The sequence below is a fragment of the Nomascus leucogenys genome, chromosome X, assembly GCF_006542625.1.
Source record: "Nomascus leucogenys isolate Asia chromosome X, Asia_NLE_v1, whole genome shotgun sequence".
NCBI lineage: Eukaryota > Metazoa > Chordata > Mammalia > Primates > Hylobatidae > Nomascus > Nomascus leucogenys.
In genome coordinates this window covers 13,937,047-13,953,623 of record NC_044406.1, presented here as the reverse complement: position 1 = coordinate 13,953,623, position 16,577 = coordinate 13,937,047, and the positions used below count along the sequence as shown (strand labels likewise).

The following is a 16,577-nucleotide window of genomic DNA, read 5'->3' as shown; positions in this document are numbered from 1 at the left end:
CTACAGTGCACAGGACAGTTCCCACAGCAAAGAATTAAAGCCTGGTCTTTGTTAACAAGCGTAGGTCACATGAGGGAGTAGAAATTTAACTGAAATAGTCTTTGAAAGTAGTCCAAATAAATTCCCAGCAAATTTCCCTATACATCCTACCCACACCACATTGCAATTACAAACAAAAACCATTCATGTCTTAAAGGCTACATTCCAAGAGTTTTTAAGTAGAAAAATTGAGTGTTGAGGGGGTGGGGGGCCAGAGTGCGCCGGGCGCGGTGGCTCACGCCTGTAATCCCAGCACTTTGGGAGGCCAAGGCGGGTGGATCACTTGAGGTCAGGAGTTCAAGACCAGCCTGGCCAACATGGTGAAACCGCATCTCTACTAAAAATACAAAAAATTAGCTGGGCGTGGTGGTGGGCGCCTGTAATCCTAGCTACTCGGGAGGCTGAGGCAGGAGATTTGCTTGAACTCAGGAGATGGAGGTTGCAGTGAGCTGAGATCGCACCATTGCACTGCAGCCTGGGCAACAAGAGTGAAACTGTCAAAAAAAGAGAGAGAGAGAGAGAAAGAAAGAAAGAAGGAAAGAGAAAGAAAGAAAGAAAAAGAGAAAGAAAGAGAAAGAAACAGAAAGAAAGAAAGAAAGAAGAAAGAAAGAGAGAGAAAAATTGAGTGGGGGGAAATAAATTATGTCTTCTTTTTAAGACACACCTGGGAGGATTCCTTCTCCACGAATTACTCCCTCATTCCTCTGGAATCTTTGTCACAATCTTTCTTCTAGATTTGCTTGTACTTCTCTTTAGCTTTCATTTCTCTTGTCTGCATATTTTAGTGGTTTATCTTCTGCTAGAGTGGTAGCTCCCTGAAGGTATGGAAGCAATGACCACTGTGTTCCTTCTAGGTGATTCCTGACTTCCTGTTTGTGAGTTTGTAATGACATTTTATCTTGGGCGGGCCAGAACGAAAGAAAGAAAAAGAAAGGGGAGGGAGGAATGATTAGCAAAGTAGTGGGCCTTTTCCTAGAGATAAATTTATTTTATTTAAAAGACTGTTCTTTATTCAGATATTGCTATTCTTCCTTGTTTTGGTTGTTAGAATGGCCTTTCTTTTATGAAATGATGACTATAGTGGATAATTTTTACCTTTCACAATCTGAATCTAAAAGTTGGCACCACCACCCACCATTGAGGAGTATTCTATAAAATACTTCACCAGTACTCTTCAAAATTATCAAGCTCATGAAAAACAAGGAAAGAGTGAGAAACTGTCACAGATGGAAGAAACCAAGGGGACATGATCACATGGATCCTGGACCAAAAATGGATATTCATAGAAAAACTGGTGAAAGCCACATAAGTGATATAATTTAGTTAATGGCAATGTATCAAAATTGGTTTCTTAGTCTTGGCAAATGTTCTGAGGTTATATAATATGTTAATGGCGGGAGAAGCTGGGTGGACTCTCCATACTGTCTTTACAATTGTTATGTAAACTTAAAAATTATTCCAAAATTTAACTTTTATTTTTAAAAGACTAAGGAAGGCAAAAAATTGGCATCCTCTCTCCGACCCCTTTATTATAAAATGTTTTATTGCTTCTTGATGTCCAAAATTCTGGGGCCTGGGGCTGAATAACATCAAGTACAATTATCACACTCACTAAAAGTTTGAGAAATTAAATCTACAGTGAATTGAATCAGGGAATCATAATAATAATGTACCCATAAAAAGGTGTCAGCTGCTTAATTAAATATTATTATAATGAAATTTTAACAAAATATTAAAAGGAAAATTGACATGAGTCTCTGAAACCTATTCCTCTGTAAGACCCCTGTGAGTCCCAAACCTGCCCAAGACCATATGTGCAAACAAGTGTTTTCAGGCACCTCATTCTTAGGTGTCTGCCTTAACAACTTTTAACTGGAGACTGTACTAAGCAGAAGAACTTCCCTCTACGCCACAACATAGCCGATCCCTTAAAGACTAGATGGCAACCTGCCACAGTGACACACAGTCTTTAAGCAGAGACGCCATGCATGTGCTACAAGACGTATTTAGTAATCAGTGGATCTATTGGCAAGACAGATCTGGTTTGGTGAGGTTTGATTTTAGGAAAAGAATGAGCACACATCATTTGTGTCAGCAGAGGGCTCTCTTAAGCAACAATAGTTCTGACTACCCGTTTTTCTTCCTTAGGTACAGAGAGAACACTTTTGTATGTGGAAATTTGGGTAGTCATAGAAGTTAGCAAACCATTCCCTTCAGGCCCCTTCAGTATAACATGGAAATTAAAACAATGGGAGTGAACATCTTGAGCACAGTTTTGCCAGATGTAGGTGGTGCCAGTTAAGAAGTTGGGCTGCTGATTACATGGCGACCCAGGCGTAGCTTGTCTGAAGAGATTCCCCAAAACATTTATTCCTGATCTGGGTTTGAAGGAGAAGGGGCATTCCTGGTCCTGGGGTTCTAGAGGCAGCTGGAAGTTTCTGAGGGAGTTTGTAATTCAGCTCTTTTGAATAGTTAGGTTTGGGAATATGATTATCATAGAACCTTGATGTCCAAGTCAGAAATTTTAATCAGAGTGAAAGGAAAAAAATAGGTTTGGGAGACTTGAGAATGGGAACAACGTAAAAAAATAAGAGACAAATAAGTCAGTTGTTCTTTTCTTTGTAGTTAAATGGTAGGTAGAACTCTTCGATACCCACACCAAAGAAGGATTTCATGATCACCTCATCTCAGGATCCTGTAGCTTTGGGATCTTCCATAAACCTACTCCCTTCACTCAGAAATCATGAGGCCTATTTTCAGCTTTGTGTATATTAGCAGTAGGACCCTTTCTTTGCCTGAAATAGCCAGTTTGCCTGAAGCCATTGAAGTTGGCAAAGTCCCCTTGTTACCTGTGTGAAATCCCTGCAGTTCTGGCTCCTATTGCAATTGTTATGGGATTTCTCCTCTGAGACAAGCCCTGTGCTCCCAGCACATACGTTACTGGCAATATGCCATCAGCATTTGTGAGGCAGCATGGGGGTGGGGGAGTGAAAGTAGTTTTATTCTCAGGGACAGATAATGTTGGTTTAGATCCTTGTTCTGCTGTTATTACTATTATTTTTTTTTTTTTTTTGAGACGGAGTCTCGCTCTGTCACCCAGGCTGGAGTGCAGTGGCGCAATCTCGGCTCACTGCAAGCTCCGCCTCCCGGGTTCACGCCATTCTCCTGCCTCAGCCTCTCCGAGTAGCTGGGACTACAGGCGCCCGCCACTACGCCCGGCTAATTTTTTTTGTATTTTTAGTAGAGACGGGGTTTCACCGTGGTTTCGATCTCCTGACCTCGTGATCCGCCCGCCTCGGCCTCCCAAAGTGCTGGGATTACAAGTGTGAGCCACCGCGCCTGGCCTGTTCTGCTATTATTAACTGTAACCTTAATCTCACTAAGCCATGATGTTTTCACCAATAATATATAGGTGATCACATATTTCCACGATCAGATGCTTTGTAAATGCTGAAACACTATGCAAATATAAGATGCTATTCATCCATCCATCCATCGATTGATTGATCAATTCATTCATTCATTGAACAAATCTTCAGTGCCAGCTGTATGCTAGGCACCATTGTAGCTAAGTTAAAAAAGTCCCTGCCTTCATGGGGCTTACATTCTCTTAATGAAGACAGACAATAAATGAATAACAAATAGTTACATAATATAGTGTCCCATGGTGAAAAAGCTAGGAAGAAGAAACAAACCATGATTGGAGGATAAAGAATTGGTTGATAAATTAGACCAGATGGGCTGGTTGGAGGTGGCCTTTCTTAGGCAGTAACATTTGAACAGAGGCCTGAGTGAAGCAAGGAGGTGAACTATGAGACTATTGGAGGGGGTGGGGGGAACTATTCCAGGAAGTGTGAATGAAGATCCACGAATGGGATCTCTGCCCACGGAGCTGTGGTGGCTGTGCCAACTCTAGAACTTACCCTTCACCTGTTATGGGCCAGGTGCTTTGCACACATTACTCACTTAGTCCTTACCACTCTCGGAGAGCTCACCTCCCAGGTCTATGCTGTACATGAGGAGACTGAGCCTCCAAGAAGTGAAGGGACTTCACCCTGCATACCAAACCTGGTAAATGGCAAACCCGAGGTTTGCACCAGAGCCCCAAAGCTGGAGTAGTTTTTGGAGACAGGGCCACACCTGCAGGGGGCAGAGTGGCGGGAGTCTCTGAAGCACTGGTGCTTCTGCAGAGTGGTGGCAGGGAAATGTAAGGCAGGACCTGGTAGAGCTTTAAAACACTCGGATTTATCCATTGGCCGAATACCTGAACCGTGTTGGTTATCTTTTCCCTTTTGTTAAAACCACCTTTTGGAACTTGTGAAGGTGCGTATGTGGGGTTGGGATTGGGTGAGTCAATTTAGTGGGGTGATTTTCCAGGTTTCTACTCAAGTCATGAAAACATTTTTGTAAAATAACTTGAGTCCTTAATTGTATGGATTCAGACATCCTTCAAGACCAGTTAGCAGCTTCTATTATGCAATATGTTCCTTGCTGGCATCTCTCATCAGCCATGACCTCAACTCGTGTTTTGTTTTGTTTTTCTCTTTTTCCTACCAAGCCACTAGTAGACAAAAAAAAAAAAAAAAAGCCACCATTTTAAAGCAAATGGAAATTAAAGGAAAACATAGTTATCCCTGTAATATAAACGTTTTGCTTTAAACAAGAGGTCTTGCATCTTATTCCCAAACACTGAATAAGGTACTCAGACTCTGCCTTCTAAATACCAGCCAGAAAGAAACAACAAACTATATTATCTCTTGTGTTGTAATTCTTCAGAATTAATTTATAGCTCCTTGAGGTACACCTTTCCTAAACTTCACATGGCAAGTGACACTTTTCTTTCATCACTATTGTGTGTTTTGTCTTTCTGACCCCAAACACAAACCCACAAGGAAATAAGAACTGACAAGGAAGCAAAAATATTTAGTAAAGACTCACGGAAAGAATTAGAAGGCGGAAAAGAGGAAGCAGGACCAAGAAGCACGTCAAGTACTTTAAGAAAACACCTGTTTCAGATTACAAATTTCTTACTTAATTAGACACATGCAACTCTTGAGTTTAAACATAACACTCACAATTCGTCAGCCACCCACGGCAATTCTCCAGGTGTTTGTGATTATGTAATGCCCTAAAAAATCATCTGGATTGTGTCAACTCTCAGAAGTACTGCTTCAGTTTTTTAAAAAATCCTCTACAGACATTAATTTATATGTAAAGTCTCAGTCTAGCATTTACACTACTTAGCAAAAAAACAAATAAAAGGTTATAATAAGTAAAAGGTCAGTGGTTTCCTTGGTTTCTGATTTTTTTTCCCCAAAGGCTGAAAGTATGTTTTTTGCTTTAAGTAGTAAAAGGTAGGCATTTTGTATTCAATAAAACTTCATTGACCAGACTTCTCTAATTCAGATTTTATGATATTTAGGATAGGAGCAACGAGGTTTAATTGTATAACCAGGGAAAGGAACATCCACACTGCAAAAGTAGAGGAAAGGGAGGATAACTGTTTCCTGAATCTTTTTAAAAAAGTGTTGAAATTGCTTCCTAAAATCAAATTTGGGGAAAAAAAAATCTTGATGTCCACTTAGATTTTCATCCTTAAATGAGTCATACTCACCACAATTTACTTTTTCAAGTTGCTTGACATATTTTTAGATGGTTAGCAACCTGAAAGCCCTTAGGCTTGGAGAATTGAAAAATATTTGGGGATGGAAAAGAATATGATTTGAAAGGGACTCCTTTGAGAGCCCAAAAGGGAGCTTCAGCCCAAACAGAATGGAGATTGCCTTTCTCATGCAATTATTTTAATTAAAAATGCATGTGCAGCAGGAAAAGAAAAGCAATTCTAGACACCACCCCTTATAGTTTGGCTGATTGTTTGAAATCTGGAAGCTTTTGTTTGTCCCCTTAAATTTTTAAGCTTTGTATTAGATCCTAAATGCTTTGTTCCTATTCTGACATAAGCGTTCTCTATAAAAAATGCAGGTCTTTTCCACACAGTAACACATGTTAAAGTCGGAGCTGCATTGTCCTACATGTAATATAGAGTTACTCTTCTGATTCTTAGTGTTTCTCCTTGTGTCTCACTGCCTTTCTATCCAGCCCCAGTTCACCTAAGCAGGGAACAAGATATTCCTCAGCATCTATGTAAAATAAACTATACCACTTACTTTCATCCACTGATTAGCGGCAGCATCTTTGTTTTTTCCAAAATAAAAAAGTTGTTTCCATTGTATAAAAGTCAATTAATTATTACAGAAAAATGGAAAGAAACATATCTGAAATTCTACTATCTGGAGATGACCACTGTTCACATTGTGGTGTATGTTCATCCAGGCACCTGCATGCATACTAACACAACTGGATAATTTTATTTAAATGAGTCCATTTAAATACATTGTTTTATTTAAATGAGTCCATTTAAATACATTGTTTTATTTGTCCCCTTTAAATAGAATTGCTGTTCTGTAACCTGCTTTTTCAATTAAATAATATTTCATTTTTTTCTGTGTCAGTAAAGATCTATATCACTTTTAAACAGTTGCACAGTATTCTCTTATATGGCTACACTGTAATTTAGTTGTGTTACTTATTAACCTATCATCCAGAATGTCCCTGTCTTTTGCTATTACAGTAAATATTGCAGAGAATGGAATTGTGCAGAAAATCTTATATTTTTTGTTTCCTTAGATTTAAATCTCAGAAGTGTACTATTTGCATTTAAATCTTTCATCTATTTGGAACATGTTTTTGTATGTAGTGGGGGATTACTGTCTTTTCTCATATGGTCATTTGTTCCAACATCATTCACTGGGAAATACATCCTTGCCCCACTGATTTGAAATTGCTACTCTCATATATTAATTTCCCATACAAATGGGTCTCTTCTATCCCTGTGCCAATGTTGCATTGTTGCCATTACCATAGCAAGTTCCCAGATGGGGGTTTTAGACTTCAAACCTAGAACCTCTAATTTTTCTAGCCATCTGCCTGTGACCTTCTGGGGTAAAAGCCCTGCCTAGGCTATTCTGTTCACAGTATACCTCAATGATATTGTTCTGCAGGATGAAACGTGGAGAGTCCTTGTGTCAGCCAACCCTGATTTGCACTGTATTACATGCTCTATAAATATTTTGATTCAAGAACTGGCGTCCAATAAAGTTAGCTCAGAAAGAGGAGAGTTTATTATAAATCTGCAATATAAAACGTCAACAACATGACAGTAGCAAGCCTTTTATTGCTTTTAGTTTAGGTATTAGGAGGCATAATAAATAATAACTCGTTCTCCCAGCCTGAATTCTCAACCAATTGAGAAGATAAAGGAGTAAGAAAGATGGCAGACAAAAATACCTTTATTTCTGATAAAGCTGATACTGGAGAAGGTGGCTTATATCTGCGGGCAGGTGGGCTTCTGAATACTGTACCTGAAAATAAGGCAGACTTACTCAGATCTCACCAGCTGTGCTAGACCCCTGTAGGCTACCACCACGGGTGCTAGTCCCTCTCACGGAGACAAAGAGAGAAAGAGGACACTTGCTTTCTGTGGGTAGGCTGAGTCTCAAGAGGAGGGAGAGTGGAGGGGGCTTGGCTCTGCAAACTCAACTTCTACTTTCAAATCTACCAGTCCTACTTACTATAGGTCTTCCTCATGAGAATATAAGCTTCATGAAGACAATTACTGTGTCTGTCTTCTCCACCTTTTTATCTCCCAACACAGTACCTAAGACATTATAGGACTTCAGTGAGTATTTGTTCAATGAATGTTGTTGGTGCACTTACCTTCTCAATATATTATTTTAAAATTATTGTATCATAGGTTTTATATATTTGAATTGATATGATTATGTCCTAAATATACAAATGTGTAGGGCAAAATAGTAACCATTGCCATTTATGATTTTTAAAACAATTTTTTGAATTTTCATATAAAAAAAGACTATTTAGGTCTACTTTTTATGCCTTAGGATAAAGCAAAAACATAGACAACAAAAACAATCTGGCTTTGACATATTCGATGAGTGCTTGTATAGAGGAGGAAAGAACAATTTTGTTTGTGTAAAACAGCAATATCTGATGTATATGCTGAGAACTTCATAAATATTTTCTCTTCTCTTGCCTACTGGGCATTTTTTGTTTTTCTTTCTTCTTTAAATCTTATAATATTTCCACTCTGTTGTTTATTGTGGATTTAGGTATTTCTTGAAGGAGTTACTGATAAATTTCCCAAATGCATATAAAATGGATGTCGAATCCAAATAGATTATACAAAAAGAGCCCATGTCCTGACACACAACATTTTATGCTTTAAGTGCTAAATTGTATATTTCCAATAACAATGTTGCCATGTTCCTGAGGTAATTTTAAATTCTTGCTAATTATTTGGTATCTTTTAATCTTTATTTGCTAGAGTAATCACTATAGCCTTAAAATGAGAAGTTTAGAGTTGCTTGATTTTTCCCTTTAGTAGAATAATGGAATAAGAAGCATTTAATTTTCTTCTGCTTTTTAGAGTTGATGCAAGTCTTGTTCTACCAAAAGGTACTGTGATTGCAGAAAGTCCTGGGAAGGTTTTTCTATCTACACAAAATGCCTACCATAGTTGACTAGTGATTTTCAAATTCATTCTATCTAAATCTGTGCTATCAAAGGGAATTTTCTGTAAAGATGGAAATGTTCTATAATCTGCACTGTCCCATATGATAGCCATTAGCCGGATGGGGCTTTTGAGCACCCTAAATGTGGCAGATGCACCTGAGGTGCTGAATTTTAAATTTTACTTAATTTTTTTGTTGTTGTTTTATTTATTTTTTTTGTTTTGAGATGAAGTCTCACTCTTTTTGCCCAGGCTGGAGTGCAATGGTGCGATCTCGGCTCACTGCAACCTCCGCCTCCCAAGTTGAAGTGATTCTCCTGCTTAAGCCTCCCCAGTAGCTGGGATTACAGGTGCCTGCCACCACGCCCGGCTAATTTTTTTGTAGTTTTAGTAGAGACAGGGTTTCACCATGTTGGCCAGGCTGGTCTTGAACTCCTGACCTCAGGTGATCCGCTCACCTTGGCCTCCCAAAGTGCTGGGATTACAGGTGTGAGCCACCACACCCAGCCAATTTTATTTAATTTTAATTAATTTAAACTTAAATAGCTACATGTCGCTAGTGGCTACTGTATTGGGCAGCACAGAATTTCTTTCCACTTTTAGATTTAGTATGGACATGTCCCTGGAAAAGTTGACTTTAATTTCTATGAATTCATTTAACATATTTTGTAAACATTTATTGAGCACCTAGCGAGTTTGTGTGCTTGGTGTCAGAAATATGTTTCCTTTGGATTTCCTGGGGCAGCTTTTTGGTGAAGGTGTGGAGACATCACATATCTCATCCCACACACCTGTGTGAACAAGCCTTGGTAACAGGGACCCTGCTGGTTCAACAGGAGCCGTCTCTCTTTCACCCCGATCTCCAGGGCCCACCATGCCAGGGCCATCATCTGCTGGGCTGAAGGGGTGAGTGGCGGCTCTTTTCACTCAGCTGTGAGCTCTGGCAGGCTCAGGGATGCATCTGCTAGGAGGAAGGGGCACCTAGGTGAAGTTCTGTCAAAGACATTGTATGGCTAATGTGGCCCAGTCACAGAGATTCTTTATCTCAGTTTACGCCACTTAGTTGCTCCTGACACTTTCCTCAACACATTTTCTGTGGAAAAAGCAAACACATCTTCACAGCTACCCAATAACTACTTTTTCTTTTTCCTTTTTTTCAAGCTTTATTGAGGTACAGTTGACAAATAAAAATTGTTTATATTCAAGGTGTACAACGTGATGATTTGATGTATGTATACATTGTGGAATGATTACCACAATCAAGCTAAGGTATCCATTACCTCACATAGTTACCTATTTTTGTGGTGAGAGCACAGAAGATTACTCTCTTGGGAAATTTTAAGTGTACAATACTTACTATTAATTCTAGTCACTATGCTGTGCTTTAGGTCTTCAGAACATATTCATTTTGTCACTGCAAGTTTGTACCCTTTAATCAACATCTTCCCATGTTCCCTACCTCTTGACCCCTGGTAGCTACCCTTCTGCTCTGTTTATGTGAGATCATGCAGTATTTGTCCCTCTGTGTCAGGCTTATTTCACTTAGCATAATATCCTCCAGGTTCATCCGTGTTGCTGAAAATGGCAAGATTTCCTTATTTTTTTAAGGCTTAATAGTACTCCACTGTGTATATATACCACATTATCTATTTATTGGTCAACAGATAGTCTAGTTATTTCCATATCTTGGCTAGTATGAATAATGCTGCAATGAACATGGGAGTGTAAAATAACTCTTTGAGATAGTGATTTTATTTTGTTTGGATATATACCCAGGATGAGATTGCTGTGTTGTATAGGAGTTCTATTTTTCATCTTTTGAAGAACCTCCATATTCTTTTCCATAATGCCTATACTAATTTACCATTCCACCAGCAATGTATAAGGATTCCCTTTTCTCCATACCCTCACCAACACTTGTTATCTTTTGACTTTTTGCTAGTAGCTGTCCTAACAGATGTGAGATGATATATCATTGTAGCTTTCATTTGCATTTTTCTGACAATGTTGACTACCTTTTCATATACCTGTTGGCCATTTGTATGTCCTCCTTGGAAAAGTGTCTATTCAAGTCCTTTGCCTATTTTTTTTTTTTTTAATGAAAAGGCAACTCATGGAATGGGAGAAAATGTTTGCAAACCATATTATCCAATAAGGGATTAAGTTCCAAAATATACAAGGAACTCATACAAGTCAGTAGGAATAATTAAATAATAACCCAATTTAAAAATAGGCAAAGGATCTACTTTTTTTTCCTGTTTATTTTTCAAAGGTATCCTACCTCCTGGAAGGGGGCAGCATGGCCCATGAAGACTTCTGTGGACACACTGGTAAAATGAACCCAGGAGATTTGCAGGTATGGCCAAGGACAAGGAATTGCTGGTGGTTTAGTAGTTTTTGGGTGTACATGCTTGATCCTGCCCACTTCCAGTACATTCACCCTTTCCACACTCTCTCTATTATATTCTTGACTTCTCCCTTTCTACAGATTCTTTTACTCAGCCTGGAAACCACACAGGTCTCTTACATTCTTCTTTCACACTTTCCTTGACCCCTCAATCACTTTTTAGCTCCCACCTAGTCTTTTTCTTACATTTCTCAAAAGAGTAATCAGGAATGATATCCCAACTTCCTTATCTTTCATTCGTTTTGTACTTACTGAAATCAGATTTGGCCTCTCAGTAGCCCCTTCCAAATCTTCACTGACGCTATTCAGGTAATGGTCACTTGTGATGTCCCAATTGCCAAATTCAGTGATTGTTTCAGTCCTCATCTTTCTAGACCTCTCTGCTGCATTTGAGACAATTTATCATTTATCTTCCAACTCATTTGCACGGTTAGGTGTTATCACTTAAGACAATGACCTCGAGCCCTCCATCATCCTAGTCTTGTCTGAGATATGTTACAATTAAAATCCCCCAAAATAGTTGGGTCATATTTGCCAGTTTTGTAAGTCGAAACTCTGTACCAGGTACTTTCTGGGATTTTATATATATATGTTTTGAGGAATGATAAATTCACATATTTGAATCATAATATTTCAATGAAAGTGAAATTTAAAGACAAAAAAGCAAAAGAAAAAAGTCATGGCGAAAAGTCAATAGTAACCTCTCACTGGAGCAGAACATGAAATGAAGACTGCTTGCAAAGGTAGATATGATGACTGGAAATGTCCTGATCGTAGAAGTGGTGACTTCTGCCATCTGCACCGTGGAGCTGCCTAGCAGCCATATGTGTGAGACATTGGTCAACACTTCTTCTACAACTGTAACTTCACATTGATTAGGATGATGATTGCATAGTGTCTTTCAGTTTATTCAGAGTTTTCGCATGCATGATCTCTTTGCGATAAGTATGATTATTATTATCATTTTGAGACAGGGCCTCACTCTCTTGCTCAGGCTGTAGTGCAATGGTGCATTCATGGTTCACTGCAGCCTCGACCTCCCCAGCTCAAGCGATCCTTCCACCTTAGCTTCCCTAGTAGGTGGGACCACAGGTGCACAACACCACACCTAGCTAATTTTATTTTTTTGTAGAGATGGGGTCTCGTTATGTTGTCCAGGCTGGTCTCAAACTCCTAGGCTCAAGCGATCCACCCGCCTTGGCCTCCCAAAGTGCTTGGGTTACAAGCATGAGTCACTGTGCCCAGCAAAAAGAAGCATAATATTATTCTCATCTCATTTTTAAAAATGAGGAAATGGGGATTTAAAGATGTTTTTAAAAACAGATGCCCATGGCCTCAGAGCTAGTAAATGATGAGGATGGAAAGAGAACCCCATTCTCCCCTTCCAGATCCAATATATAGGCCATTTTAGGCAAGGTATTGCCAAACTAGCTCATATCTAAAAAGGATAACCAAGGTATTGAAAATATGAAGAAATGAACTTTTAAGGGAAAAGGAAAATGCTTAAAAATGGGAGGATGTCTTTGAGGGACACCAATAACTATCATTAGACAGAAGAAATGCAGCATAAGAGGGTGTTTAGGTATACCTTATACTGCATTAGAGCAGGGTCAACAAATTTTTTCTATAAAGGGCAAATGGGCTTTGGGGGCCATATGGCCTCCGTTGCCACTACCAGACTCTGTCATTGAAGCATGAAAGCAGACATAGACAGTATGTCAATGAATGGGCATGGCCGTGTGCCAATAAACCTTTACAAAAACACGTGGCAGGTTAGATTGGGCCCCCAGGCTGTAGTTTGCCAACTCCTACATTAGAAGGTTTAACAAGCCTTTTCAAATGGGAGTAGAGGGAAATCTAGACTTCATGGAAGAAAAAAATCTTTAAAGTATGCACTGGCCTCCTTTCAGATCCTTCAACTAATAATGCTCATTCCTGTCTCAGATTCTTTTTCACATGCTGTTGTCTCTCTGTGGAATCCTCTTCCTCTTCCCCTTCCCCTGGCTGATTCTTACTCGTTGTTTGGATCTCAGCCTGAAGGTTGCACCCTCAGATAAGCTGCCTTGAACTGAGCAGGACACTTCATGTGCTCACAGAACCCTGTCATTCTTCGAAGCGCAAGCACAATTATAATGGCAATAGTGATGCATGACATTGTTTGTTTAAGGATTTTTCCCCCGATGAGGGCTGTGTGGAAGATGCTGTTGGTGGCCTGCCTCATAGCCCCTTGGCCCAACTGTGAGTTCAGGTGCTGATGGTCCCCGTATGTGTACAGTACCATCTCAAGTGCTGCTACTCTGTCTGAGGGCTTTCTCCAGCGCTCACTGACCATATGTGGGCAGACCATATGTGTCAGTGATTTAACACTCCCATGGGAACTCTTGGTCAGTGAAGGATGGGAATTAGAGTCTAAATACCCTAGCTTCCCCTCTTCTCCATGCAACAATTTGAAAGTACATATATGGTTCCCAGTGGGATTGAATTCCAGATGTCCACAGATGTAACCTTCTCATTAACAACTCTTTTTGGCTTTCTCCCTTGCCTCACTCTTCCCTACTCTCTCACTTGTGCTTTCTGCATCACTTTCCAAATAAACAACCTGCACATGTCTTTGTCTCAGGAACTTCTGTGGGAGAACTCAAACTAAGACAGGTAGGAAATGCATCTATGATGTTCATACCTTCATCTCCAGATTCCAAGATTTAGTCTTTGGGGCTGGTCCCTAATCTGCTCTTAATAAAGACATGAACAAACACTTGAAGAATCTGCACAACAGTGGAGGCAATAATTGTTTCTCCAAGTAGCAAGGGTTCCATTACTGGAACTGAGCAAGTACAGACACAAGTTAACCATCCACAGTGTAGTGGATACTGGGGACCTCCAAATGTGTTTTTAGGCCCACATATTTATCCTCCAATGTCTGGGAACACGGGCTGCTGATGGCTCACAGCTGCTTCCCTCCCTAGGAACTGCCCTCTGCAGCAGGGAATTGCCTCACCCAAAGTTGTGCTTTCTACTTGGGGATGGCCCACAGTCAATGGTTTGCTGATGTGGGGATATAAAAACTTGGCCACACTGTCTCAAGTCGGGACAATTCTGAGGGTTCATCTCAACTCCAGAGCTCCCTGTTGGATTGGCTAAAGCCTCTGTAGTAACTGTATTGCTGGGCGGCTTCTCCTCCTGCCCAATCCTGCTTTTTTCACTTCTTAAGTTGTATCTCCTGAGAACACAGCCCAGTATACTATCTTCCTGCAACTCCCCATCTTAGAGCTTAATCTAAGACTCAGGGATGTCAAAGAGAGGATTCTTCCATTTGTGGGAATTCCAGTTCCGATGTGTTGATTTCAAGTGAGGAAGCACAGGAAGCATTTGCAAAACTGGAAAGGGCCCCAGCAATTGTCACTGATGTTTATTATTCCTCTCGATGCCCAGGGGCTCTGATAGCAGCACTGGTAAGATGCCTCGCTTAGTGATGGTGCTGTAATTGTTCCACCTACAGACTTATTAGGAGCTTGGTTACGTTTCCCTCTTGTTGGTTTGGTGTTTGCAGTGGATGACTGCGGGCCGGGGCATTCTGCACGCCGAGATGCCTTGCTCAGAGGAGCCAGCCCATGGCCTACAACTGTGGGTTAATTTGAGGAGCTCAGAGAAGATGGTGGAGCCTCAGTACCAGGAACTGAAAAGTGAAGAAATCCCTAAACCCAGTAAGGATGGTGTGACAGTTGCTGTCATTTCTGGAGAAGCCTTGGGAATAAAGGTAAGCCAGGCTATTGTGTCTATTTAACCTGAGGCATGCAGTGACATAAGGCTGGCCCCTTCTGGGTTGTTAGCTCTCACTAGGTTTACCAAAATTCATGTCCCATGGGATTGACTTGATTCATAGTTGTCAGAATAAGTGCAACCTAAGAAAACTCAGAAATTTTTGCTGCATACAAACTCATAGAGTTAGGAAAATTACAAGAAAGCAAGCTCATTTAAAGTTTGGTCAAGGAGCAATTTTCAAAGTATGTCTTAATATGTGTGCTGATTTAGCCTAATTCCTTTCACTTATAGTGCAATTTTATGCTTTAAATTATAGCTCCTTAGTAGAGCAGGATTGCTACCTTTAAGAAACAAACAACCAAAAATCAAGACTAAACTCCACTTCACAAAGATTTATGTAAATTACTTATGCCCAACTTAGCAATGTAAGGAAAGCACACTATTACATTGCAGAAAGTTTATTTTTAAATTTTAACTTGACAATTTGTCTAACCCATACATGGCATGCCCTGTACATTCTTTTCAACTGGGACTTTATACTATTTGGGTTTATAGTCTCACCTTTTTGATTAAATAAATCAATTTAGGCTAAAGATTACGGACATATTTGTGGGAGGAAAGTGGTGCGGCAAATGCCATGTTAATTGCACACCAGAACTGCTCCTGAGGAGAATAAGATTCCTCACACCAACAAATTTGAGGTAGTGTGTTTTCTTAGGTGGGGTTTCCCAGAAGCAGACCCTGAGATGAAGATTCCCATCCAAGTGATTTTTAAGTAAGTGTTCCTAGGAGAACAGTAAAAGGAATCAGGACAAATTAGGGGAGGAAGTGAAGCAAGGCTGCCATCTCAGGCAAAGTCCTAAAGAGGGTGGCTTTACCTTGATCCTGCAAGGGACTTTGAAGGATCAACATGCCTCAGAGATGTCCGAGCCCATCCCTGGCAAGGGAGCCGGACTTTCATGCTCCCTTACCCAATGGTCATTGGTTATGGCCATGAACTTTGAGGTGGAGGCACAGAAATGGTTAAAAGGGATCTGAGGGTATCTGGGAGAAGCCTTGACATCGGGTACTACATATGGAACCTGGCATTGAGTGCATGAAGATAATGGGAGTTACTCTGCCATTCTCCCAGTGCACAACCAGCACTTAAAACGATCTAAAACTAACTTCTGCAAATTTTAATTTTTTGATGTGTACCATCAGGGATAATGGCTTGGCAGTGGCTACTAACCAACCACTCAGTAGGATGCATAGGATGGTTAACAGATTGGTCATGGTTATTGGTTGAGACTTACCAGTTTTTGTATTTCCTGAACTATAACCAAAGTTTTACTGTTTTTATTTTTTATTTTTATTTTTTTTACCTGTACCCTGCCTAGGTATATGGATTATTTTGTTTTGTGTTTCTAGTGCCAACAAAAGTAATTGAACAACAAAAAAAAAATTAAAGTTCACAAAGTTAAGCATACCTGACTGCTGTCCACACCCCTGGCAGACCTATTGCTTACTTTGCCATTGGAAAAGATGCTTTGTTGTGTTTCTGTGACTCGTTTCTGTTTTGCCAAGCATTGGTCAGTGAGTGCCCTTTTCAGCTGTTTGTGAGGAGTTTCCTTCCCTTGAGCTCTGCAGAAGAGGATTAAGATCCTGTGAGGACTTCTTGGTGTAGCAGCAAAAGATATTGTTCGGTATAGTATCAGGCAGAGCCGTCTAAAGGGAGCTGAATTAATACAGATATGAAGCTGCTCACTCCATCTCACATGGTATTTTCCTTCCCTGTTT

General features: G+C 40.1%; 1 protein-coding gene across 7 annotated transcripts in view; it reads left to right on the top strand.

Moving 5' to 3' along the window:
• Nucleotides 1-16,577, top strand: part of PIR (pirin) — a 106,829-nt gene that overhangs the window by 22,517 nt on the left and 67,735 nt on the right. For all 7 annotated transcript variants that reach the window (XM_004092366.2, XM_003261080.2, XM_030807150.1 and 4 more), the window contains exons 4-5: nt 10,902-10,985; nt 14,587-14,793. In XM_004092366.2, the coding sequence (XP_004092414.1) occupies nt 10,902-10,985; nt 14,587-14,793 (291 nt within the window). The remainder of the gene's footprint in view (nt 1-10,901; nt 10,986-14,586; nt 14,794-16,577) is intronic.